The 27,527-nt window shown below is 40.3% G+C and overlaps 2 protein-coding genes across 2 annotated transcripts in view; both read right to left on the reverse strand.

Annotated features, from left to right (window-relative positions):
* Window positions 1-24,973, reverse strand: LOC109471239 (unconventional myosin-XV-like). The gene is made up of 21 exons (XM_019770517.1): window positions 24,942-24,973; window positions 22,793-23,691; window positions 21,271-21,344; window positions 20,538-20,670; window positions 19,050-19,345; window positions 18,708-18,803; window positions 17,944-18,547; window positions 17,392-17,475; window positions 16,509-16,630; window positions 12,615-12,674; window positions 10,848-10,926; window positions 10,569-10,681; window positions 10,326-10,444; window positions 9,103-9,196; window positions 8,003-8,053; window positions 6,225-6,363; window positions 3,697-3,774; window positions 2,773-2,888; window positions 1,745-1,842; window positions 601-646; window positions 1-78 (listed from the first exon to the last, which is right to left on the reverse strand). The coding sequence occupies exons 1-21, from the start codon at window positions 24,971-24,973 to the stop codon at window positions 1-3; spliced, it is 3,411 nt and encodes a 1,136-aa protein (XP_019626076.1).
* Window positions 24,974-27,174: 2,201 nt separating this feature from the next.
* Window positions 27,175-27,527, reverse strand: part of LOC109471240 (unconventional myosin-XV-like) — a 32,868-nt gene continuing 32,515 nt past the window's right edge. Inside the window, exon 15 of the mRNA XM_019770519.1 lies at window positions 27,175-27,206. Within this exon, the coding sequence (XP_019626078.1) occupies window positions 27,175-27,206 (32 nt within the window). The remainder of the gene's footprint in view (window positions 27,207-27,527) is intronic.

The raw sequence follows: 27,527 nt of genomic DNA on the forward strand, positions 1-27,527 counted from the left end.
CTACTCACAAACAAAGTTGTCAGTGCAGCACTGGTCAAACTCTCTGTCCAGAGGCAACAGTGGCTTTTCCAGTGGAGACTGCAGATACAGAAAAAAGTTTTCAGAGTAATGGCTGGAAAGTAATGAGTGTTTAACGGTTGATATGAATTACCATTTCCCACCAAAAAGTCTGTAAAATGTGTTTAAATAATAATTGAAACTACAAAAACAATGAATACAAACAACAGGGTCACTTGCGTTGATTTTAATCATGATGCCTCCCAAAAGTGCATTTTTGGAGACGCTCCAGTAATCACCTGCCTTAGGCCTCTCTTTTTGTATCTGTATGTTTTATTTTTGCATGAGCCCAGAAAAAGCACAGAAAATCAAAAATATAACATGGAGATGTAACTAGTCTGCCAGGACTGCCTTGTGCTGACTTTTCTGAGGTGGGTCATTGAAATTTTGAATGTTACAGGAGAACCGTGTAATATTTATCAATTGATTGTAAACGTGTCTGTCACGCAATGCTAGTTGTGTCAACTACAATCAGATAAGGTAACCGTTGTATTTTGGTGTCATGAGCACTTTATCAACATATCCATCACTTTATCAACATACCTTTGTGAATTGCACAAGCTCTAGTTTCTCCTCCTCTGTCAAAGACCTGGGGAAGAGCAAATACATACATTAAAAAAGTGATTAAATGTCTTATGATGATATCATCCAAGCACCTAAGGGTCATTGACGAGCACGAAATGACAGATTATATCCGAAACTGATTTAATCAGGTTGGCAAGCGACTGAACAAGAAACAACATTTCAGTGACCATGCATCTGTCACCTTCTTCAGGGCAACAATGACTGGTTCTGCTTCATACTGCAGCTATATAGGTTGTCCTGAAGAAGGTGACAGACGGTCACCGAAATGTCGGATGTAAAAACCCACTGGTTGTTAAATAAATAACCTTCTTATACGACAGATATAACACTAACAGTATAAATGAAAACAGCGCTCTTCTTCAAAGGTCATTTATCTTAAGCAGATCAAAAGTCTCAAACATAAACATAGCACAGACTTAATAAAAAAATCTCAGCTCAGCTGAAATGCTACACAACTTCATTTACAAAATAATGTACCTCCATCATTAAATTGTACCAAATTTTCAGCCAACCTTCTCACTTTTCTTTTTCTTCAAACTGATGTCTAACTCTCAGAACAATACTTGATCTGGTCATACAGACATGTAGTCATGGAAGGAACAAGGTTTGAGGAAACCTGCACTTTCATCAAGGGAGACTTTTCATCGCCCAAAAGTAATCTGTCTCAGAGGCCATTTTCATGATGGCTTTGGCTCACATATCTCACATCTCACATAAAACTGCAGATCTTTCTATTTATTAACTGAGCACACACATGGGGTGAAAAGACGAGTGATATCACCTACCTCACACCCTGTAAAACATGTGCATCACTAGAAATTTGCTCTGAATCAAAGACAGCATATTTGAGTCCATACATGTATTTCAAACTTTTCCATGTAGTGCTCTTCAATATCAAGCTTAGTGACAGACACTGCCAGATTTCCTTGGAGAGAGTTGTGGGGAGGGAGGTTATCGTTATGTGCAGCATATCAGGGCCCACAAATCCTACATGTACATACACATGCAACAGATCTGATAAATGTGTGACTATACAGATCACTTATGAACTGTCAGTGAGGAGCTAGGTGTGCACAAGATATATAATATTAGGAATAATTACCTGGTTGTTGACTCCCTGAAGTATTTCCCTGCATATTCCATCATAGGAGATGTCCCCACAGGCAGGGAAGCAAACTCACTCCTTGTGTCAGTTGCAGCCTTGAATCACAACATTATAATTTCTCAGACCTTCTAACTTTCAGAATTCCTTGCAGCTGAATTAAAAGATTATTCTCAGTTTACAGTTGTCTACATGTACCTTCTGTTGACAGTTCTTAAAGGTGGAAACAACCATTGGACAAACTTTTAGGAAGTCTTGGGTTGATCTTGTGTTTCTACATGTAGATATATACTTGTCAATTCTGACCTTAGCAACCATTTGGTTTGGTTGAAAAGTGACTTTGATCTCAGTCTTTCCATTGAAACCCAAACTTAAGATTTAAAAATGGTGCCCTCAAAAAAAGCGGCAGCTATTGCGAAAGCCAGGGACCGGTGATGTTGAAAATGAAGATTGTAATATGGATTTTTCCTCTTGCTTTGAGCCAAAAAATGACCTAGAGCTTCAGCATATATCCCATTGGAACATTACATACTTTAAGTTGGCATAATTCCTATCATCCCCACACATGGGTCTGCATGGAGGGGCACTACTCAGTGAGGGTCTACATGGGGGGTGGGGGTGGTAGTGATTATGAATTATGCAAAATTTTCGCAGCCCAAATTTCAGCTAAATTCTCAGAGCTGATTACCAAGTTACATATTACAGCTATCATTATATGATACTGATTACAAATTACGATGAATTTTGAGCTGCTGCCTACGGATTACGAAGACTTAGACGGGCATGCAGGCCCTCCTTTGTTACTGGATTATAAACAATTCAATTCCTTGTTAATCTGTAGCTTAATTTTACAAATTTTTTTCATTTTGAATACAAATGTGTTCTTTTAGAAAACTGGCCTCTGCTCTTGAGACTTGCTCTTGAACCCATAAGTTCCGTTCTGAAGTTCAAAATATTTTCATTCATTTGTTTGTTCATTCATTCATTCATTCCTTTCCATCCTTTATGAAAAGTGGTAGTTGTCTGACCTGGCTGGTCCTATCTGGATCAGACACAGATGAGCGAGGTGACCTGTGTGCGACCGGCTGCACATAGTCCTTGGGGAAGTAGCCTTTGTCTCCTTTCACCTCCCCCAACATCCAGTCTACAATATACCAATAAGCAGTTACTGTAGCTTACACGATGATACATACGTAATCAGCAATAATAAGTTATAGCTAACAAAATGAAAACTTGGTGCATGTAGTAAAATGTTTTGAGATTATATTTCCATTTTCGTGACAAAATAATTCTTCTAGCCCCTCTGTGTGGCCAGGTACCATTTGCAACACTTGCGCTGCCGCCAGAATTTTCTGTCCAGCATGGTATAAACCTTGAGGTATGCGTGGCTGGAGTTGATACATGTCAGACCATCATGTTTCTTACGGCAGCTAAATTGACACGTCGGCAGCGTCCTTGTAGTAGTCTCAAACATACATGTACATGACACCCGATATGCTTGTCTGCCGGCAATTGCTGGTATGCACTACCTTGCCTTTGTTTTTGTAAAATTAATGCATTTTCTAACATGTCTGTCTCATTATATAATGATATTGGTAAATATTAGTAGTGGCTCTTGTAAATGAATCACAATCTGTTTGTCAAAATATGCAGAAAAGCTTGCTCCGCTGCCCCCTTAACCACCCTAACCACCGGACCAGACAGCTGTTTCTGCGGACCGGAGAGGACAGCTTACCCATATTCCAGCTGTTGCCCGCAACTTATCTGGGATATACCAAATAAGTCTTGGAGCCTATTTTGGATAACGAGTGTTCTGGATGGAACACATGCATCAGGCGAAAACAAACCTCCGACCTGTTCCCATTGCTTGCTGGATACATGTGTGGCCTCAAGATATGATACATGAAAATTGTGACCTTGAACTGTGCAGAGATCAAGTGAAGGTGTTTTACCTGACCGGGTGTTTTCAGACCCATCCAGCTGTTCTGGTAAAGCTGACAGGGACCTGTCAGCTTTTGCTTTACCATCGTCTAGTCATCAGTAAGAGCAAGAAGCAGAAATGAGAAGAGAAAAACAGGCAAAGATTGAGACTGTTTCAATCAGGATTAAGTCAAAGTCACATGGTGTATAATACACTGCAGCCTTCATCAGGTCATTTCAATGATCGCTTGCCAGTAGGCAACAACATACATGTCAAGCAATCTGGAAGAAACTGCAAGAAGTAAATAGGTACTACATGTAGATGTTTGTATGTTCTTGTGTAAGTATAGATGTTTGTATGTATATGACTGTATGTTTCCCCAATTCCTTAACAGTAAAATTACCTGTCACTAATATGCTGTGTGTCTATTACAGCAGCCCTGGAATCGGCATTAAGTACCGCCCGTTGTCTGCAAGCTGTAACTAAAGTGAAGGAAACTGTCCTTAGGGACTTCCTGTTTGCGGATGACTGCTCGCTAAATGCTGAAAACGAGCCTGGGATACAGGAACAATTGGACCAGTTCTCAACAGCTTGCAACTTGGTTGATATTATTATTAACCAACGACCCTCAACGAGGTCAAGGGATAGGTGAGGTGACATGAATAGTATTATTACATCCAGGAACTGTTTTAGAAAGGATGCTTGCAGGCATTGCCCAACAAATTCAATAGGTGAGTCAGATTCTGAAGAAAAGTGGAAATAGTAACATCTACCATTGATTCCAGCAGCATGTCCAACATGTGTCAAATCAAATCAAGAATTATTCCAGTCATTCCAGTCATGTACCAAAAAATGTACATGTCTCCCGCATACATGTGCATGTCTGACCCAGTGCTGGTGCTGATGGGAGGTCTGCAGTTTTTCAATCAGTAATCTCCAATTACTTTTGTAGCCACCATCAACCTAGTCCCATGACCGACACTGGTTGGAGCAAGGCAGATTTTGCAGACATAATGGCAGACTTTCCTGTCTTGGCCTGCTGTCAGGAGTTGTGGTTGATGTTGTCATGTCAGCCTTTCTTCTGTCGTTGTCATTTCCATTCTAGTGTGCCTTGTAGGATGGACTTAGGTTGTTGCTGTGGATCATGTGCCCATACCACTGTAGTTTTCTACGCCTTATATTATCAGTGCTTCCTAGGGGCCAACGAGGTTGTGTACTTGCTGGTAGACATATTCATTTGTCTTGTGTTGGTGGTATAAGATGCTGAGCAGTCTCCACAGGCACTTCGTTTAGAAGGCCTGAATCTTCTGTTCTATTCCTGTTAGAAGTATCCATGTGTTTCGGATCTGTACAGTTAAGTTGATATTACCTGGGCTTTGTACAGTTTGTACTTGACTGCGATGCTGCTGTGGACTATCTATGCTTTACTAGTGCCGTCCTTCGTAAGTGTCCCACCCAGGTAAGTGAAAGAGTCCATTGCTTCAAATTCCTCGCTGTTCATGAGGACGGCTGAATGCAACTCGTCACTAGTACTGCTGTTCACCATGAGTACATGTAAATTGCTCTTCTCGGTGCTAACTTCCATTCCGCAACAGCCAGCGCTCTGGTTGAACTTCTCAGTGAGTGTTTGAAGTTCAGCGTTCCTACCTCCAAGGAGATCTAATAGTCTATAAGATGTCTTCAGCAAACTGAAGATTGCATCTGCCTCCTATAGAGATGGATGTGTGATGGTCGTACAGAGCATCTTGCATAATCTTCTCAAAGTAGATGTTAAAGAGGACTGGTGTAAGCAGGCTACAATGTACACTGTAGTTCTTGGTTACCGAGGAGCACTGTGCTGGTGGTGTTCTTGTACAGCGCTTGGATGGTCTGGACCAGGCTCTCATCTATGTTGAATGCCCTCATGATCATGGCCCACCATAATCCCTTATGCCACACACGGTCAAACGCCGTCTTAAAATCTATGATTCATTTTTTAGTTGTGGTGTAGTTCATGTTGATGCTGCAGGTGTTTTCAATGATCAGTTTACAGTTACAATTCTTCTAATTTTCATTTTCCTTCTTATGGTCTTGTTATATTTAGCTGTCACCAAATTTTTGGCAGTGTTTTTTTTTACTAATCATTACATGTAGTAGGATGGCATTTACAGAAGGATACTAAGTCGTGTGGTTGTTACAGGGCCTTAGGCCACACCAATTTAATTTCTTGGTTAACAGATTCGCCGCTTCATTTTTTCAGATTTGCAAATAAAAATAAAAATCCAGAATCAACTGCAAAATGCTCACATTTTGCCCTGAACAGTTGAAAACAGACCTTTTTATCCTAGTTGTTACAGTTATTCCATCTTTCAATGCAATGGTATCATTAAAAGTTCAAAATTCATTGTTTAAATTTTGAACCAGCCTGGTGAGTTGACTTCATGGCTCCTATCGTACCATTTTGGGCCATAATACGATGCCTAGGCCTGTTTTTATTTTTATTTTATTTTTTCGCCCGCCCGCTCCATTATTCCTCTAGAAAAATCCGTTAACCAAGAAATTAAATTGGTGTGGCCTTACCTTCATGGATATCCTCCCGTAGTTCCTTCAACAGCTTAATGACATCACCTGACTGGAAACTCAACAGCTTCTCTTCTTGTTCTTTCCTGGGAACATCCCGGGTGACATAGCTTCTAGTGGCACGAACATAGTTGGACTCCTGGAAATACGAGGAGTATACACAAATAAATCATTAATATGCTCAGTGAAAGTTTCCTCTAAATATCAAAAAGGTAAAACCAAGAAATATAATTATGCACCTATGATGTGTATCTGGAGTCTAGCAAATATTTTTGTACTGTAATGAACCACTGGAAGAATAGCTAAACTAAATGCTAAAGCTAAATGTGGATCTAAATTAAGTCAAGTCAAATATTAACTGACATGAAGTTCCTGGTTTTTGGTGACACCTCAGAGGCCAATATTGAGCTGATACTGAACTGCAGTTGAGTTGAAGTATTCTAAAATTTGCACAATTGCATCCTCTAGTGAATTGATTTACCTAGTACAACCAAGTATACATGTACCTCAAGAAGCTGTGGATTTGACATATGGTATATACTGTAATTATTCTCTTTATGTTCACGGTAGCAAAAGTTCACGGTCGGAGAAAAATGGACATGTTCATGTCATGGAAATGTTCGTGTTCATGGCTATTATATTCACTGTGGCGACGGTGCAGGAATAAGAAAGTCCAGGAAATATTTGTTAAGTTTACAGATGTGACAGTGAAAACAGTGAACAGTACCATGAAAAAATCAGGAATTACAGTTTATGACATTTGGTGTGGTGTGGTTCAAGCAAGGCAAAAAATGTAAGTCCCCCAGCAACTTTCAATGGTACTGCAGCAAAACATCTGTGTCACATGTAGATGTGTTCTGGACATACTTACTATGACCGTGATTCTTCTGTGAATGATAGATAGCTCTTGGACTGTAGAATGAAGTGATTTACATGGTAATGTAGCATGTTCTAGTGCCCTAGCCAGTTTGGAGGAAATGCTGGGTTTTTTTGCTTGATAAAGACTTTGGAAAAGAATAACTCAAGGTTTGGTTTGCTTTAGTTTAAGGAAGGATGAATGTATGACTTTAATATGCAATGTTACATTATAGTTTATGAGGAGATTGACATTATAAGCGTCTGTTTAATGCACATCAGGACGTTATTAGCTTAATCAATGAGCAACGAGGAAATTTTGTAGTGCTGGATTCCTTGACAGGACTTCAACACATGTAACTTCCTTTTTTTCTTCAAAATTTCAAACCCAGAAAGAGAGGACCAGATACCAGTTAATCACATGAAGACCTTATTTGAATAATTGATGGGTAAATGCTTCAATCAAGAGATTTAGGCATCTTAGAGTTCCTTTTGTTGGGGGAGTCTTTAGAAGAGTCTGTTGTTGCATGATGAGGGACTGGGGGACTGGGAATGAAATATTCTACATTTGCTCACAAATGTTGTCTTGTATTGTTCTTATCATGTACAACATGACTTTTTGATTGTACAATATACGTGGGAACAGGCAGGCAGAAAAGTTATGACAGAATAGCCGTTCGGACAGTCGAACGGACGCTAGATAACGTCTCCGTCCGAACGGCTCTTACCTAACGTGTACACACTCAAAAAAGGCTTAGACGAGTAGGACCAATCAGTGCGCTCGTCAAAATCTGAACGAATATTCAGACTCCAAATGCTACATAAGGCAAATATTACCATAGCACCTGTGGTGCCATACAAAAGGTAGTTTAACTTAATACTTTATAAATACATTGTAGCTAAAGTGTTAAACAAATACTTACTTTTTCAAGATCCTTGATCCATTTTCTAATCATATCCTGAATTTGTTTAGCCTAAAGACCAAGAAGAAATAAAGAGTAAGTCAAATTTGATAGCATACAAGTTTACCTGCAATGGTATAAATTATATTTTTTGGAAGTACATCAGATTCTAATCTATGCTTGCAGCTGGCAATGATGATAATGACTCTCACAATAAAAAAAATTCCTAAAACCAAATTGATTTCCATGTTCTGGACACCAGATTCTAAAACAAATTTCAAAAGACTTTCATTAGCACAGACTCACTGACACACTCACTCACAGTGTTCAGTTTAACATATTAATGAGAATGATTAGGCCATGTCATTCCCATGAAACGGGTGAGAACAGAATGTATCACTAACAAGATACCAAATACATGGAATGGAACAATCCACGGTCTCTGGAAATAGCTCAAATAGTAGAAAATGCCAGGAATCCAAGACACAATTTAGGGTATCCTTACCATTCCTTATGAGTTACTTGTGGACATTTTTTTCATATGCAGTTGTACACAAAGTATGCACGTCATATGCATCTCTTATGACAGATGGGATGAATAGCGTACAGATACATTGTAGCGTACTTGCAAAACATATGGGGTACACTCCAGATTTTGTACAAATATGACATTCTGGCGACCCATGATGACTCAAGGTTGATTATGTTTGAATCTCCACTGGTAATGAAATCAAGAGCCTTTCTAAGTTGAATATGCTCAGAATACCCTTAGCAGAATGACTAGCATGCGGTCAGCAAAAGTTGCGGTTGTTTTGTCACATGTAACATGTATACGCTGTTACTGTATTTGAAGCAAGGAAAATAGTGTTGAATCACAGAAATCATATTATGCACCTCATACACAATTGATGTACTAATTTATTATTTTACATTAGATGTGCCTAATACATATACATAAGTGAAAGTAAACAAACATGTAAGAATTTTGCGAATACAGCTGCAAATGAAGGAAAAAATGCATTATGCAACTGAACATACTCCATTTATAATGCTAGTATTTAAGTGGCTTCATTTAATGAAACAGTATCAGTGCTATTCCAGAATCCCATGTTCGTCCCTACCCTTGGTGTATACAGGGGAATCCTGTTTCCACTGTGTAGGTTGATGTGCAGAACAGTCCTGGGCTCCACCTCAACTGATCGAATGTCCTTGAACCTGATGGATGGAACAGAACATTTTCATGGGAAACAAATTCGTTACTCGCAGACGCACACTCACAAACCCACTCACACACACAAAAGCACACGTCAGATTAAGTCTAGCCTGCAAAGAGTGAAGCTGCGGGTCTAGACAACATTCCTCCGTGGGTGCTAAAAGCTATTTCATGAGGAACTGGTGCCTGTTTTATGTGCAGTGTCTGTAACATTGTGCCTTCCCACAGCAGTAGAAGCAGGCACTAGTCTCAGCCATTCTCAAGAAGCCAAGACTGCACTTTCCAATGGATTACTGGTAGATATCTGTGGTCAGTTGTGAAGGCAAACAGTACGAGGGTCTTCTGCATGACACACTCCTACAAGACACTGCAAACTCTCTGCTACAATCAATTCACTGATGAAGGGTGTCAGATCATCACTATCTTAATGTTGCTATGTACCCTGGATGAGTAATCCTCACAAGCGTATGTAAACAGTTAGCAAAGGATGATCTATTTGAAATTGTATATATCATGACATCCCCAAACAATAATGTACAACAAAAATCTGTGAGTTCATACACACCTGTTTTAAAAAAAGGGAAGAAACATGTAAACTATATAATCAACGATAGCCTTATATGTTGGTCCATCTGTATACAATAGAATTATGTAGTGTTAGCAGCACTTCTGTAGAGTTTTAGTGTTTATACGACTGAATCATGGAAACTACCTGCACTTACATGTAGCCGACATGAGCATGAATGTGCAAATAAACATGATTGTCATTATATATCAGTGCACCAATCTTGCTGTCCATGGAATTGTCATTGCCAGTGAAGAACCCAGATTATATACCTGTAGCGTTACATGGCAGTCAAGTATATTAAATGCTTTGGTTTGGATGTGGAGTGGCATTCTGTATATATTGACATCTTCTCTAAATTGCAAGTGACTTACATGTATGTTAATACCATAAAGCAATGAAATGAAGGCATTATAAGAGGGAAAAAGTTGTGTAAGGACAGGCATGACAGGTTTTGAAGTCACATCAACAGCCTGTAATATACAGGCTGTATACACAGTGAAATACAGATACCCTAACATGTGTATGTAGTCTACAATACCCACAGGAGCCACAAAAAAACTTACCTGAACTCCCTTAACACATGAAGGTAGTCTTTAAATGCACTCTCTGCATCCCTCCTCATGAACCTGACTCCAGAGTGAGACACGCCCAGCATCTGGACCTCTGGGTTTGCCCTGTCACCCTGCAGACAAGTGTTCAAACACTGTCAAACAGGTGAAACAACTTGTACAATATGTGGGAAAGACAAACAAAATGTTTTATATTGTAATAAACTCAAGAGTTGAGGCATCAGGAGATGGTGTTACCGATACAGGGAAGACTCTGCAGAAATAGGTGGGAAAGTCTCGTGCTATGTCCACTACTCTCTTCTTGGTCATTGCAGTCTGTGAGAGATTGGATGGTGTGATGCCATGTTCATCTGAAATTTCAACAAATTGTATATTTGGAACCATTCACAGCTACATGTTGTGAGTAAGCTTTGTAATATCTGGAGATTATCTGAGGTCACATTGACTATTATGTCCATTTCATGACACATATAAGACGTATATTTCACTATAGAAATGAAACAATGATGAAGATACCAAATATGGTTTGCAGCTTGCTGCTCTCCTCAATGGTCATCCTAAGGCAGCTGTTTATCCTGGACACATCATGGACCACCTGGAACATATACACAGTCATTAAGGCATGCACAGATGTACATAATGTATATGGAACGTATATCTTATTGCATTGAAATGACTCAACTTTAAATAATCGTTCTTTGATCTCATACCTTGGTGAAAAATTTAAGTTTTTGGTAAATATGTCATTTGGACATTTAGATTTACCTATACCTGATAATGTTCACATTTTTCCTAATTTTGCAGGTAATTCATTTTCCACTAAGATAATACCATTGGTCATTAATCCCTCAACTAAGGTTCTTATTTGCATACCTATTTTAATAGATAAATTAAAAGAGAGATTAAAATAGTTTGTATACACCTTAAATATCTCTCTTGCCTAAAAAAATATGCCACATGCATGTAAACTTTCATAATATCTCATTCATAATGTTATTTATTTCCCTTTTTCATAATTTGCACTCTCAGTCACTGATGAAAGAGGGAATTATATGACCCACCAGATTATAAGCAACACAAAAAATTTCTCCCATCATTTAAAAACAAAAGAACTTCACAACATGCCATAAATTTTCCTAACCTTAAGATGTCAGATCTAACATCAAAATTAACGGAGGTCGTAGATCTCATGCCTTTGTCAGAGGGACATTGTTCCAGATAAATGAACTTTTTTAAATAATCAATTTGGACTATAGTACATTAATTAATGGTTTGTTTGGTACATATTAAGAATCTCTGTACTCCTTTTTTTTTATTCTACAGAACACCCTGAAAGGGTTCGCCACAGATTTAAGGACACACTGTCGCCTGTTTTAGGCCCCCCCTAAGTTATTTGATTTTTTATTTGACTGTTAGTAGTGTTACTGGAAAAAAAAACCTGTTACCTAAAATTTTGCTTACTGTATTATGAAATGAAATTAGAGGAGATGAAAGGAATGAAGGGAGAAAATCAGAACTGGGTGAGATTAATTGCTGCTTTTATTTGTAGTTACACTATGTTCTTTTATTTAATTTGCGTATTTCTACAGCTAGTATATTCCAAATCTAGGCATCTTAATTAGTTTTTTCGACCCTTCATGCATTTTATCGCGCTTTCGCATTAAATCTAAGGTCTCCAGTGGACGTCATCCATAAAAATTACTTGGTCTGGCCTTAGGGAATGACCTGACACATGTCCAACCTTTTCTCCTCCCACAGTAGTTATAGGACAGCCCCTCCAGATGGGGGACCAGCTGTCCCCCATGTCCCCATCTGAATCCAAGCAGAGGTTGGTGGGGGAAGATTGTTTTATGAATTATCTAAGTCACAAAAGGTCCACTGCAGCAACGTAGGGACTCCCCACGAGGCCCATTTTCAAACTTGACCTTGGCCTCTACTTAATGATAGCTTGCCTAATATCATGAACATATGTTAAAATATACTCGAGTTATCCTGCTAACAAGCGACAAACACAGAACACAATCATATTATACATACTGTTATGGTGATGGTTGTAGATGCATCATCAACTTTCGAGACCTTAACTGGAAGTGTGTAGAATTCTTAATTGAACTGCCTTTGTATACAGTGCAAGATGGATTCTATTTCATTGGCACTTTACTTGGCACCACAAATAAGATGCATGACCCTCCTGAATTAAGTCAAGGTCTTGCAGGAATACTGAGATCCAGGCAGACTGCTGGAGGAGCCTGATGCTGTAGAGAAGGTGATGATGAAACCCACCTGCGCAAACACAAGGTTGAGAGCTGTCGGGTTCTCCAGCTTCTCCATGGGATTAAAAACCTGTGGACCGACAATATAAATACAAAACATGCTGAAAGAATCAAACTACAGCAACTACTTCTACCAATTGCCTCTCATTTGTGTACAAGTAAGTCATGTTTTACAATCATACAAGTTACAAGTTAGTACAAATTTGGACAAGTTCAAGTATCAGTTATGATGGTGACCACTCCATTTTGAATTCATGACACCTTGAATATACATTTTACCATGTACCACTAACGTTACATACATGTACATGTATAATACGGTGGTGCACTTAAAACACAGTGAAAACCTCCTTTCTCCCTCTACCATCATCTTCCTAATACCTACTGTCATACCAAATATTATTACAATCCATCCAGACCTTTTAAAGGACTATGCCGACTACTAACATGTGGAAAAACATGCACCCACACACACCAAAAACAATATCTCCAGGAAAAATATGATTATGAGGTAATTAATGGTATGTTGAAAGTTATAAATGTTGTTATTATGGAAAATCAGTAATATCATAATCATATACTGCACATTGAAACGTTACATTAACTGTTCCAAAGGACAGTTATACTTAATGTTAATGTTAATAAATATATTTTTATTTGTATTTATTCGAAATGAAAGGACTCATTACACTGGGTCAGCCAACAGTGACCTACAAGAACGTCTAAAAATAATAATAGTACATTACCTGATGATAATAAAATAAAATAAAATGGAATAGAATAAAATGAAATGATTCAGAAATAAAATAAAATAAGAGGCCAAACATAATAATACAGGATAAAATGATGACAGGAATCAATCATAATGAGCAATGCAAGGTTTATCAATGTGTCTTTGTCAAGTGCTTTTGAAAAAGCTGGCATTTCAGCCAGGTTCACCATTTGAAAGGCTTTCTCCAGTTACTGAAGTAAAAGTTTAAAGCTATTGTCAAGAGTTAAGATGACAAGCACATTGATTATTATCATGTTTGAATGGACTTTTTTTTTATTGTATGATCAATGAATTACTAGTATGTAAACAATATTTGAGTAAATGAATCAAGTTCATAAATTATATTTATTAAACCTTTCCTGTTGAGACCTAATATTACATGTGACCCTGCCCAATGTAAAGTTATCTGTTTGTGAAATGGTACTTTGGTGGTCCAGTACTGGACTTGCAAAAAAAAAAAGAAGCAAAACCCCTTTTCGTTTTAAACCACCTAAAACCCTCCATGGAATACAAAAATTTGTGCCGGAAAAAGAAGAAAACATTGCCAAAATTTTGTGGTAAAGATGCCTTGTTTCCATTGGGAATTTCATGGAGAAGGTTCATCAGTAGTCAACTTGTTTTCATGTGCTTATAATTGCAAAAATTCATCCAAAACACGTTAGTGGCCGAGAGAAAAAACATCAGCAGGCGGCAGCCATCTTGAATGCTCTGCGTGCGTATGAAACTCTGCAGGTCATTAACATAATGTGTTTACTTTACGTACTTGATTACTGCAATTATAAACAGCTTTTTTTACATCGTTTTGGGCAAGTATGAATTCAAGGCATTTAAGACTACAGAATTATGGCATTTTTTCATCAATTATGCAAATGAGATTATGATTTGCATTAGATCATTAATTGTCATCAAATTATTGCCTCCGGGGGAGGAGACATCCTTCCGCGGAAGGGCTTTGTGAGAGTTTTAGAATTTCACGTTCGCAGCGATTCCTCGCGTTTGAGTGGACGGATTCTTTTGAGACTCGGTATATGTTTTGCTATCGGGCTGCAGATGATGCACGTTCTTTTGTTTCTATTGTATATGTGTTTTCGGGCGTGAAAATGGAGCCTTTTGATGGCCCCAGAACACCCCTTGAGTGAGAAAGTGGGTTGCGACCGTCGATCTTTTGCGTGTGTCAGATATAGTCGGTCTCGTCCACAGTCGCACAGAGGGGTGACGGGTCTCAATAAATTCTTAGTCTTGCGGCGCGCAACAATTGTTGTTGTGCACATACATCTTCTGTATGCGAGGCGCAACAAATGTTGTTTGGAGGGTATTTTTAGTACGCGTTCGCAGGACGCGTGATAGGCAGCAGCCAACTTCCGGGTTGGTCAATGGGTCAGGGGTCAACGTACTCTTGCGCAATCTTTGTTTTGGATGTTTACGGCGTATATTACGACTACTAACTTACAAATACCGCGGTAAACGGTCTCAGACGTTCTCGGCGTGCATTTTTACCGAGGATTCAGACCTTTACTTCCCCGATTTATACGAAGAATTGGCGGAAAATGGAGGAAGTGACAATAAGGATGGCTTGCTACTTCAGCCGTTATTTTTAACGTCTGATTTAACGGTTCCGGTTGTCATTCTGAGTTTCATTACGAGTTCATTGCGGCAGATTAAATAGAATTTCATAAGTTCATGGGTACATGTTATGGGCTGCAGATGAAAATGTTGACCTGTGTTAACACAACCAGGAACGCTAAACACATAAAATTCAACACCATCAACTATACATAACAAACAACATATAGAAATATACAATAACAAGGAAAATCGTAGATTCAAACCTCCGGGTTTTTTTGTATTGTATTGGTTTAGGTTATTTGTTTGTGTGTAGTATGAAAGTTGTGCGTAATATGTTTGTATGTGTTTGATGGCTACTGACGGTTGGTTTGGTATGGACTGTTGATTAACGTGTCTGACAGCCTACACCGTCACCCGCGCCATTACCCCCGCCGTCACCCAAATTTTTATCGGAACCAGACACCCCTCTGTTTGACCCCTTTTGAATGCTAAGACCCAAAACTGCAACCTCCCCATTCCTTAACAACATGGTAAATTCCATTTTCAGCATGGCGGGGGTGTCCGGAGCACTTAAAAACCTTTTATTTCGACGCCCATAAGCACATATGCAATTAAACAAAAACGTTCTGCATCATCTGCAGCCCAATAGCAATACGTATACCGAACAACAGACCAATCCGTCCAGCCGATCGCGAGAAACAGCTGCTGACAGAAATGTTTCGAACAANAATATGTTTGTATGTGTTTGATGGCTACTGACGGTTGGTTTGGTATGGACTGTTGATTAACGTGTCTGACAGCCTACACCGTCACCCGCGCCATTACCCCCGCCGTCACCCAAATTTTTTATCGGAACCAGACACCCCTCTGTTTGACCCCTTTTGAATGCTAAGACCCAAAACTGCAACCTCCCCATTCCTTAACAACATGGTAAATTCCATTTTCAGCATGGCGGGGGTGTCCGGAGCACTTAAAAACCTTTTATTTCGACGCCCATAAGCACATATGCAATTAAACAAAAACGTTCTGCATCATCTGCAGCCCAATAGCAATACGTATACCGAACAACAGACCAATCCGTCCAGCCGATCGCGAGAAACAGCTGCTGACAGAAATGTTTCGAACAATAGTAAAACCTCCTCGCGGAAGGATATCTCCTTCCCCGGAGGTAAAAAGCCTGGAGGTATAAAATCTCAGATTTTACTTGTTTCAAACTTGAACTTTGTTTCCATAACCACTTTTCACCTACCAAATATTAATATATTATGATCTATTCATGGCTTCTCAAGTTATGCTGAATGGATACAATCAAATTTTTTTAAAAATCTGCTGCAGTGATATTGGAAAAAGCCAGGTGGACCATTTTATAAAAAAAACATGACCTACATTTCCACAATAGCTACAAAATAACAAAAAGATCCATCCACAACTTCTTGAGTTTTGACGTTGACTTATATACAGATCTACACCACAGCTGCTCCAACAGGCCCAAACTGAAAACATGCCCTTCTGACGAAGCCAATTAAGCCTAGTACTAGGATTCAAGTACTAGACTACATGTATTACCTCCTTCCTGACACACAGGTTCCAGTGCACTCTGGTGTAGGTATAGTAAGGCCCAGGACTGGGAGGGTAGAGTTCTGTCTTAGTTTGTCCTGACCGGGGAAAACCATCTTGAGATACGACATCTGTAAATACGGAAAAGTGCACATTTGTAAATATTTTAGAATAATAGAAATAGTGAGATGGCAAATACAGTTAGTCAGTTTCCTTGTGACATTTCAGTCCTTAAATCATAGGGAAAGAAACAGATCTTTCTTCTCCTCCTGCCGTGTTGGTTAGGCCACACCAATTTAATTTGTTGTTTCTCGGATTCGCCCTGTCCATTTTTTTCTGATTTGCAAAAAAAAAAAATGTATTTTTTTTGGGGGGGGGGGGTTCTACAATGTAAATCAACTGCAAAAAAAGTTTTCCAATGTAACAATGCAATTTTGTTTCATTGAAAGTTCAAAATCTATTGTTTTAATTATAAACCAGCCTGATATGTTCACTTCATGGCTCATATTGTAACATTTCCGGCTATCATGGGGTGCCTTGGCCTGTTTTTTTCTTTTTTATTTTTCTCTGTCGATTCATATTTTTTCTGAAAAATCAAAGAAACAACATATTAAATTGGTGTGGCCTTAAATGTATTCAAATGTTTTATTGAAAATCAAATTCCACAACCTCATACCTTCCGTAAAAATTTTCCTGTTTGTTGACCAATCATTCGGGCAGAATACACTGCATCACTTTCTGATGGACTATTGAAGGGCAAAATCTGAGGTAGTAAATGATATATCTGCCTTGCAAAATTCATGGCAGCTACATTTATACATAATTATGACCAGCATTTGTCAGTAACATAATTGTATGATTCAGATACAATGTTTGTGTATGTGTGACAAACCAGGTGTCTCTTGTGGTGCTTCTCCCTGACGTCCCTGGGCCTCTGCATTACTAGTTGGGTGATTCTGAGGAAGCACTGGCCTGCCTAGAGGTATTCAATGGAATTAAATACTTAGTAATGTATTAGATTACCTGAGCTGTGAATTGATAGCAATAATACACAAATCTTCTGGTAACATTTATTGCTATTTCATAGCACATAATATACACTGTAAATACATACAGGCGTACTCAAAATTTGAAAACATATGAATCTTGTCTTTTTGACCAGCCTTGTTTTTTTGGCCATATTGCATTAGATGTTGAGTCTACGGAGGATGTCATCCATAAAATTTACTTGCTGTGGCCTAATGTTACCAATTAATAAAAGATGTAGTTCATTCACTAGAAAAGAAGAAGGTTCTTTATGCCCATGGGCCTACATCTACATGTGTATCTACTAGCTCTGTACAAATGTATCTACCAAAGAGGCAGTAAACAATAAGATGCTATAATTTAAAAAATAAAACATTCAACATGACACTGAGCAGACCTGCTAGCCTAGTGTACAGACCTGTTTTTTGGCTGAGCTTCCTGAGGGCCTCTTGGTGTATCTTCATGTCTTGACTCTTTTCAGATACGGCATCTGAATCTGAGTCTGAGGACACCAGTGTTCCGCCAGAGTCTGCTGGTCCAGCACTGCGTGTTGGGGACGAGGACTGTGCCCTTTTGATGATAACGCCTCCAATCTTTGCCAAAGCTGCTCTGTGGGGATCTTCACTTTCCAACGTATTTTCTTCCTTCATGTCTTCTGGCTGCTCTTCTCTTGTCGTGACTGGCTTTGGTACTGAAGGAGGGTTACTGGTTGGGGCAGCTGGAGTGTCCACAGAAGAGGGGAGCTTCTTTTTAACCTCCTTAAGCTTATCCATGGCCTCCTGATGAGGATCTGGCTTCTTCTTCAGTGCAAATTTGGGATGTTTGTTTGGAGATGAAACAGGAAGGATTGAAGAGGCAGTTTTCACAGGTGACTTCTTCTGTTCCGCTAGTTCAGACACTGCAGGTGTGGCTGGTGCTGAAGATTTCTCCCTCCCTGACGTAGTTTGAGGCCGAGGCTCCTTTTTAGCTGGAGAGGCTGTTACTGGGCTGATGGACACTTTCTTAGGAGATCCATGTTTTAGCTGCCAACAAAAGAAACCAGTTTAATAAAGTAAAATACACATATCTGCAGTTTGTAAGGTCAAAGTATGTAACCAGTCAATGGTGCTGATAATGTGTGACCCACTTGATATTGGTTATCGCCAACAATCAAGGACTGACAGTTGGGCATCAGTGCCTTACCTTGTCTATAGCCTGAAGGTGAGCCGACAGCGCAGACTCTTTTGTAGGCTTCTTGTTTTCTGATGAAGAAATCCGCACATGGACTATTCCATCCTCCTGTAACAAATTGTGGTATTTTTAATAATAATTCCTATGGAACCTTTTGAACACTGAGACGTACTTAGGATTTAGTACAAATTGTTACACATTGCAACAATTAGGACTGATCTACCACACTTTTCTCTACTTTGTTGAAAATACATCATAGAAATTGGTCTAAAATTGGTCTAAATTTGTAATCTTCTATGAAGGTATAGTCAGACCCATACCCATGTACATGTACATTAATTACAATATACTCACTTCTTGCTGCTGTCCTTGCTCTGGCTGTTTGGTTTGAAGTGACCCGCTTAACAAGTCAGCAGTGTGGTCGTCAATCAGCAGTTTCCCAACATCACGCTGCTTTTTCTTCATCGGCTTCTCTGAAACAGGCGGCCATTCAATATTGCCCACACGTATTCTCGGAGTTGTCTTGGTGTAGAAGGCATAAGGCCGAGTTTCTTCCTCAGACTCGGTGTTGTCATCATGCCCTGTGGAGGGAGAGTCAGGACCTGCTGCAGGAGGCTCCTGTACAGCAGTCGGGATTTCACCATTGTCATCTGAAAATAAAACATAGAAACATGAGATTGAGAACACTGTAACCTGTTCTAACTCAGCTTTCAACAATGGGAGATGCCACCACCATCATGATGTTTGCAATATGTAAGCAGGCTGTGGGATTAATCCGAGGAACTCCATGCTGTACAAGTCTGTGAGGGAAGTGAATGATAATGTTACTGCCCAGCAACTGTTACAATCACACCGGGACTGAGGAGGCTAGGCAGAGTTCCACCGGCACAAAAATCAACACTTAAAGACATATGAATATCAAGTATTCTTCCATATGTTCCACTGAGAAACTAAGTTTGTAAGGCCTTTCAAAGGTGCATTTTTGGAGACACTGGCAGCTTCCCAATAGACCTTTCCTGATAGAACACATCAAACCTCCCTGTTCTATTTGGAACACCTGGGTCAAACTCAGCACGGGAAGGGTCGAGGTGTCAGTGAAATGCATTGAGGCTCCTTCTTTTACTAGTGAAACCTAGTGTCTGACATTGGATGCACTTTCAAGTGTCTGTAAACACACAATGTATGTTTGAAAATATTAAAAAGAGAATAACTCAAGAACCGGTTGACGGATCATTGCAATCTGACTTTTTGGTATGTAGGTAGCTTACATGATGCTTGATATAATTATGTGAAAATTATGCAAATATGGATATAATTTGCATAATTTATGGGAAAATTCTATAAATCAGCTGCATTCCATGATAGGACTATTGAAGCTTGTGACATTGGTAATTGTGAACGAGAGAAACACAGGCAGATACTTGCTGGTTGAAGGACATGTATTCTGTTTTGTCTGCAATTATATGTAGTCCAATACCTCTTGCTGCTTTTTCCACACAATGGAGAAGAGCCTCCGCTTGTGCAATTTTAATTTCTATTTGTCATTTGCTTAGACTACGTGCTGCGTACATCTGTGGACCAAATGCAAGAAAATGGTCTCACTTTAGAGTAATAATAGACATGCAAAATCTCGAATATACCCTGCCAAATATATCACTGATGCAGATTATGCTGACGATCTTGCGCTTTTCATAGATTTATAATTGTAGGTTGCTTTTTGGATAAGAAGACCACTTGTCGAAGAAGACCAGATTCCTTAGGTCCCCAGGGTGGTCTTCTTATACAAGTTTGACTGTACCTCCATTTTTCATGGAGGTAATAATGAAGAGACCAGAGGCTGACCTGGAAGTTGTTCTGTAATGGACACTGTTGGAGACAGTGATGGGGATTTGCCTGTGCTGCTCTGACTGGTGCCTGAAGCCTGCTGTCCAGGAAGCTGAGACTGTTGGGACAACAAGGCCTGCTGCTGCTGAAGCTTTCAGAACAAGAAACAGAACAATTTAATCATATTCATCATTCAAGCTGGTAAATGAATGCTGTTGTCAAAGATTACAAAACACCCATTGACTGTCCTTTTCAGTCTGGAAAAACACTAGCTCTCTAAAAGGGAAGATTTTTACTTGAATTTTGCCAAGATTTTGACTATTTAATGATTACCTTAAAGTTTGTTTTCGAGACTATGTGTGTTCATTTGCAAACAGCATTACTCGAAAAGTTGCAGATGGAACATAATGATATGTGGGTAAGTGTCAGCAAAATGAAGAAATCATTACACTAAGGACTCCCTGGATGCTTTTATGGTACTGCAGCAAAAATTGACACTGTGAGTGATGATTGGCATAATCAAATGGCAGTTATGCAAATCAGGGGCTAATTTACGTGATTAACTACAAAACAGTAACAAATTCCCAGTAAACACAAGCAGATAGCAACTTTAAAATGAAGTTTTCATTTGCATTATTGTGAAAATGCTAATACCATAATGACAAATGTTGGGAAGTTTATAATTACAGTGTAGTACTTGACTATACAATTGTCTAGTTGGATTCAGTCAGTTACAACATGTAAGACTTACCAGCATCATCTGTTGTGCCAGGTAAGCCTGCTGCTGAAGCATGGCCTGCTGCATCAAGGCTGGGTTCCCCACACCTGAACAGGCAATACATGTACACATTCACAATCACACACACACAAGCAGTATGACAAATACATGTAAGCTATATAACTATACATTGTCAATATCTATCTATCAATTGAAAGATATTATAGATAAACAATGTAGATTATCAGATAGATATAGATACATACATAGATATAGATATAGATACATACATCTGTGTCCATAATATCACCAGGGTCCATAATATCACCACCTTGAGAAACAGTGTGCTTAAAATATATTTTCACTGCAACATACTTTTGGTATGTACTCCTTCACACTTCAAATGTACATACCTACAATGTGTAGGGTATGTTGCAGTAAAAATATCTTTAAGCACACTATTTCTCAAGGTGGTGATATTATGGACCCTGGTGATATTATGGACACAGATGTAAGATACATTTATTTATGTCCTGGGTGTTCCGGCCCGTGTGATAACTAGCGGTACGGCCCGGGGGTTCTTTACGCATACAGCCCGGGCCTTCCAAATGCTCCATAGAACGATTCGAACAAGTTTCGCCCTAACTGCGTGCAACGCTTTCGAAAATTCGAATGCAAAATTCGGACGTTGGAATTGATGTTGTTGCACTTTTTGGGTTTAGGGATACTAACTTTTTGCTCATTTTGCATTGAAAGGCGTGTTTTCTTGGGTGGGTATGACATAAATAAAATACAACACGGTGTATTCCGCATCACCCTCGGTCCCAGCCCTCCCGTGGATCGGATCCCCCTCCGGCCTTTGGGCGATCTAACGCGCGGTCAGGCTGGTACCTCGGGCGATACGGAATGCCCCGTGTTGTATTCTATATGTATATAACGTTACATAGAAAGAAAAGTATATAGATACAATTCACACTGCACCAATTCTCATGTTGATATCATACATATGGCCTCAGTCAGTCAGTACTGAGCCATATCTATTTTACATTAAATTATTACACTTTCTTTACAACTCCTTGGTGTTACACAACTGCTATACTTGATCCAACATATCGATCATGCAAATTAGGATGTCATATTTACAGTGGACTACTGCTATTTATTACATTCAGTTACAGACGGTTACTAATTTTTTTCTTGTTAATATTACGACATTGGGTCCAAGTAAATACTGTAGATCACTCTATATTTGCTGCACATTCATATAATCACATTTTCATATCCTGGATCTATCACAAACTGAACAAATAATTCACCGACTTTCTTTCTTCTGCACCTGCTGCCACCATGAACATATTGTTCCGCAAACAGTCATGTAACGTTATATTTTTCTCAGGCCTTGAAATTTTGCTACCACCAAGCAATTTACAGTAAGAAATGCAAAGAGCCTAGGTCTCTAGGGGTGTAAAGAAAATGAAAAAAAAAGGAATGAAAAGGAGCGAAAAGGAAGAAATATAGGAGTGAAATGGAATGAAATTGAACTTCTTTCACAAACCTTGCATTAGCCCCATACTTGGCAAGAGTCCCATTCCCATTACTCCTGGTTGCATTCCCATCATGCTATTTGCTGCAGTAAGATCTACATTTTGCCCTGCCATGTTGTGAGTAGTAGAGGTTGTTCCTGTAGTCCCTCCAGCTCCAGGTGGTGCAGGCGCCTGTCCACCTCCCTTCATGTGCACTCCCATACCAGCTGCATCACCAAGATCAGAGCTGTCATCTGACAAGACAGGATTGAACAGTCTGTCCAGGTAGTCATCAAGACCAGACTGGGACAGTTCACTATGGGGGAGAGACTGTCCCCCCACAGAACGGCCTCCAACACTCCTGTGCCTGCTTCTTGCATCTCTCTGTGGTCTCATGCCCATTCTCCTGTTGGATACATGGTGTTGAGGAGTTGATAAAGACGATGCTGGACTCCCGGGGGCCTGGCTGTACCTCTGCCCATCCTCTGCGCCATAGTCTGGTGCAGGTGGCAGTCCATAATCACGAACGGGTAGTTTGTAATCTCCCTGGTATGTCAGATAGTCGCTGGTGTCTGACACATGGACTGGCACTGACTCTTTATCAGCAGCTTGCCACTGAGCAAAGTTATGAACATACTGTTGGGACACTTCTGTGTGCTTTATGGGGCCATCATGTGGATATCCCCTTACTCCAACCTGTAACAGTGGAGAAACCTTGGTGGGGACGTCTGAGAATGATATGTCCACTTCCTCAGCATTGCTCGCCATTTTATCTGATGATACAAGAAAGAATGATTTGCAGACAGGGAATCCAGGTGCCATTTCCATCTCTGCAATGAGATCTAGAACATAGTCGTACCCTGCCAGCTCATACTCCTCTGTTCCATCCTGCAGCACAACAGTCCAGCCCAGGTTCTCATCATGGACCCCTCTGAAGGAAAAACATCTTTTAGTTTCACCTGGTCAAGACATGTGAGTAAGCCTGATCTTGACTTTTATCACTGATTTGGGGGAACGTATATCAAGGTTAAATTTACAATGCAAGCCTATGGCCATGCCAATTTTATTTGTTGCTTAGGCCACACCAATTCAATTTGTTGGTCATCAGATTTTTTCATAAAAAAATATAAATGACAGGTTGAAAAAAAATAAAAACAGGTGTATAGGCTTTCTATGATAGCCCCAAATGCTACAATAGGAGCCATGAATTCAACACAAAAGGCTTGGTTAATATCTTAACAATGAATTTTGAACTTTTTATCAAACCTCTGCATTGATAGATGGAAAAACTGTGGGAACTAGGAAGAATGAAGGACTTTCCTCAACTGTTGGGGGCAAAATCTGTGCATTTTTGAGTTGATTCAGAACCAGAATCTTTTTTTTTTTTGCAAACCAGAAAAAAATGAAGAGGCGAATCCGAGAACAAACATATTAAATTGGTGTGGCCTTATGGATTTTTCAGTGACAGGGCGGGGAAAAATTCCATAATTATGGCAGTCTTCTGTCACCCTGGTATTATTCTAGCCAAGTGGCGTTGACCAATCAGAAGCCCCCATTTCATATTGACTATGACACTATAATGTCACAGTTAGCATGATACAAGTATTGCAAAATCATCCCAAGTGTGCTTTATTTCACAAGTGTGACTTTGTTGCAGAATAATGCACACTTGAGAGTAAACCATTATGCTAACATTTGTAGCACATTTACTTGTTGAATAGAAACAGTCTTGTCATCAACCAATTCTTAAAGCAGTGCAAAACAAAATAAAGACCATGTCAATGAATTTTGAGCGAAAGGAAAGTATTTCGCGCCACCCCACTAGTAGGTACAGTAACTTTTCTGTATTGAAACATCCAAATGACCTCAGATGACTTCAAATGGAAGCTTGCTCTATTCTTTTGGCCCAAAATAACCACATATGGAATACTGATTCTGTTCCAAAGTTCCGGTGAACTCATATGAACTCTGATAGAACAGGTAAAAAGATCACACTAATATGACTATTTGTTGTTGTTCAAGGAGGTTTAAGATTAGATTTGAACATGTGAGAATCTTGTTTTTTATTCAATCCCATCCTGTTTTCCTTTGTTGATTGTTTTGCCCTATTGAATTTAGATTTTGAGTTATGCTGTAACAGTCAAACAACAAAATAAATGCATAAAAAGCCCCCTGCAGTACTCTTGGAAAATAGCCAGGTAACCAATGATCATGCTGAATGGTTTCTTCACGCCAGTTAGTGACCAAGGACGCGTTGAACAACTCGGAAACGACAAGTGCAGACGAGGAGTTTTATTCCAGACGTGTTTACAACACGGAGTCGGTGTTGGGACTGACTCCTGGAGGGGTCACATAAACTATGAGCGCACGGGCTCATTAGCATAACCAACTCTTAGTGGCGTGATTCCTTTTCTTCTTTCTTTGCTTCTTTCTTTCTATCTTTCTACGGAGGTTTAACGTAACGTTTTGAAACATATATCATCATGTGTAAGATACAACTGATTATGTTTAAACAAAAGATAACGAACTAGCCCTGAACTTGGCTGACCTTCTATCTTTTATCTATATCAGTATCAAAAACTAGGTCACTAACTAGCCTTGCTAGATGAGTCAAGAGAAGAAATATATGTCATACTAGATACTGCATGTGAACATAAGAAAATACATGTATATCATCGTACTACATGTGGATGGGAGATCACATATCATATTACGAGTGGGTCAGAGTTCAGAATGTTCGTCAAGTAGATGTTCAGGTAGCGATTTTAAATGTTCTGTAACAGGTCCAGGTAGCGATTTCAAATGTTCTGTAACAGGTACAGTTCAGTTCGTGGTGTGGCCGGTACAGTTCGGGTCTAGCTAGATTGTGTTATCGACGGTGGTGTCTTGGTCGTAGTATGTACTCGCGATCGGCTTCCGGGAGATGTGGGCAGGCACTCAAGTAGTGGTCGATGGAAGGTCTGCCTGATTGCTTGCACAGAGGGCATTCTTTCTTGTTCTGGGGTTGCTGTCCCTGAAGCTGTTTGTGGGGATGCTGCAGTCGCAAGGTTCTGATTTTCTTCAGTACAATGTAGCTCAGCTAGCAGGGACTTTAAGGGCCAATGAAATCTCAGGTTTGATAGAAGCCAACGTCTTGTGTCTCAACTCTGCTCCATACCTCTGTTTTACTAGGGCAGGGAGATCTGTGTGTAGCATTCTCAGCCATACAGTACTATCATGTTTTCCAATGATGGAGTGACTTCTTCGTCGGTGGTTACAGCTTGACCGTGATGGGTAATACCCCCCACACTGGTAAGTAAGTTGTCGTCTACGGCTGCAGTCAGCCGCTGGAATAAATCTTCCGGTCTCTCGTTTGGTTCTAACTTGACGCTAGCAATGTCCAAAAAGTACCCTCCGGTGGACTGAAACCCGAAGTGAAGCCGTATCGCTTGCCATATATCTGACAAAGAGGTACTTGCCTTGACTATACGGTTACGGGAAATGATGGGGCAGAAGTTAGCTATCTGTCCCAACATGAGGTCCAAGCTGGCCGCCTTCTGCGCCGCTGTTCGCCGTGCGTTTTCTGGGACAGGGTCGGCATCATTCGCGAGACCGCGGTTCTCTACTCCTTTCTTTTGCCAGGTGAATCCGTCGGTCAGGAAAGGAGCAAATTTGGTGTCGAGGGACAGAACGTACACGAGGTTCGATCGCCAGTTCTCGAAGGAGTTGATCGTCTCAGTCTTGGTTAAGCACCACTGGCGCGGAGCTCGAGTGGCGGTCGCCATGATGTCAGAACAAAGAACAAAGGAACTGACCGAGAGAAGCACGTGCGTTCGTCTGGGCGATGCAGGAACACGCCTTGTTTTGGTGCAGTTCGGTTGCGGACCTGGCGCAAGCTGTCTTCCTAAACGAAGGTTGGCCCAATCCGTCCGGTGCGGGGAACTCTCTTGGTTCGGTCGCCAACCGGCACGAAATTGTCCTCTTCGCAGAAGGGCTGCCCGAGTGCGTGGTTGAACTCACAAAGGAACAAGATGGCGGGCGCGCTGCACTACCGGATGTGGCCGGAGAATGTCGATTCTCCGCCGGCTGGAATAACTGTGGACAGTCTTCCCGGTTGCGTCTTGGAGCCCCGTCGGTCGCCTCCCTGGGTGTGCCGTCGCCGAAAGTGGTTCCGCGTGGAATGTGGCGAAAGGCTGAGGATCAGGGAAGGCTTGCTGACCTCGGGTGACTCTTTCTGCGGTCAAAGGAGGATGTCTGTCCGCCTCGTTGCGTGTCACTCTCCGGATGCTTTAAGGTGCGATCTCTTGGACGAAGTTTTGACGAAGCATGGGTTGGACGTATCCCACCGCTGCCACCACGCCAGTTAGTGACCAAGGACGCGTTGAACAACTCGGACAACGACAAGTGCAGACGAGGAGTTTTATTCCAGACGTGTTTACAACACGGAGTCGGTGTTAGGACTGACTCCTGGAGGGGTCACATAAACTATGAGCGCACGGGCTCATTAGCATAACCAACTCTTAGTGGCGAGACTTCAACGAATGGTCGTGTATTGTGTAAGCTATAACCTTTAGACTTCTATTACCAGCAGAGTGTGTTGATTGGCGTGATTCGTGCGTTGTACACTATATGTTTTGATCCTGACCAATCAGGGCACCTGTAAGTGTTGTTTGCAGGAGAGAGTACATAAATAGTGTCAGCAGCTTGTGTACACAGTGATCTGTTGGCCGCATTCTTGTACTCGTATGGTGCTTCACATGTTTTTCTCTTGCGTCCACGTTGTTTCAT

This window comes from Branchiostoma belcheri, unplaced genomic scaffold, assembly GCF_001625305.1.
Source record: "Branchiostoma belcheri isolate BF01 breed outbred unplaced genomic scaffold, Haploidv18h27 scaffold242, whole genome shotgun sequence".
NCBI lineage: Eukaryota > Metazoa > Chordata > Leptocardii > Amphioxiformes > Branchiostomatidae > Branchiostoma > Branchiostoma belcheri.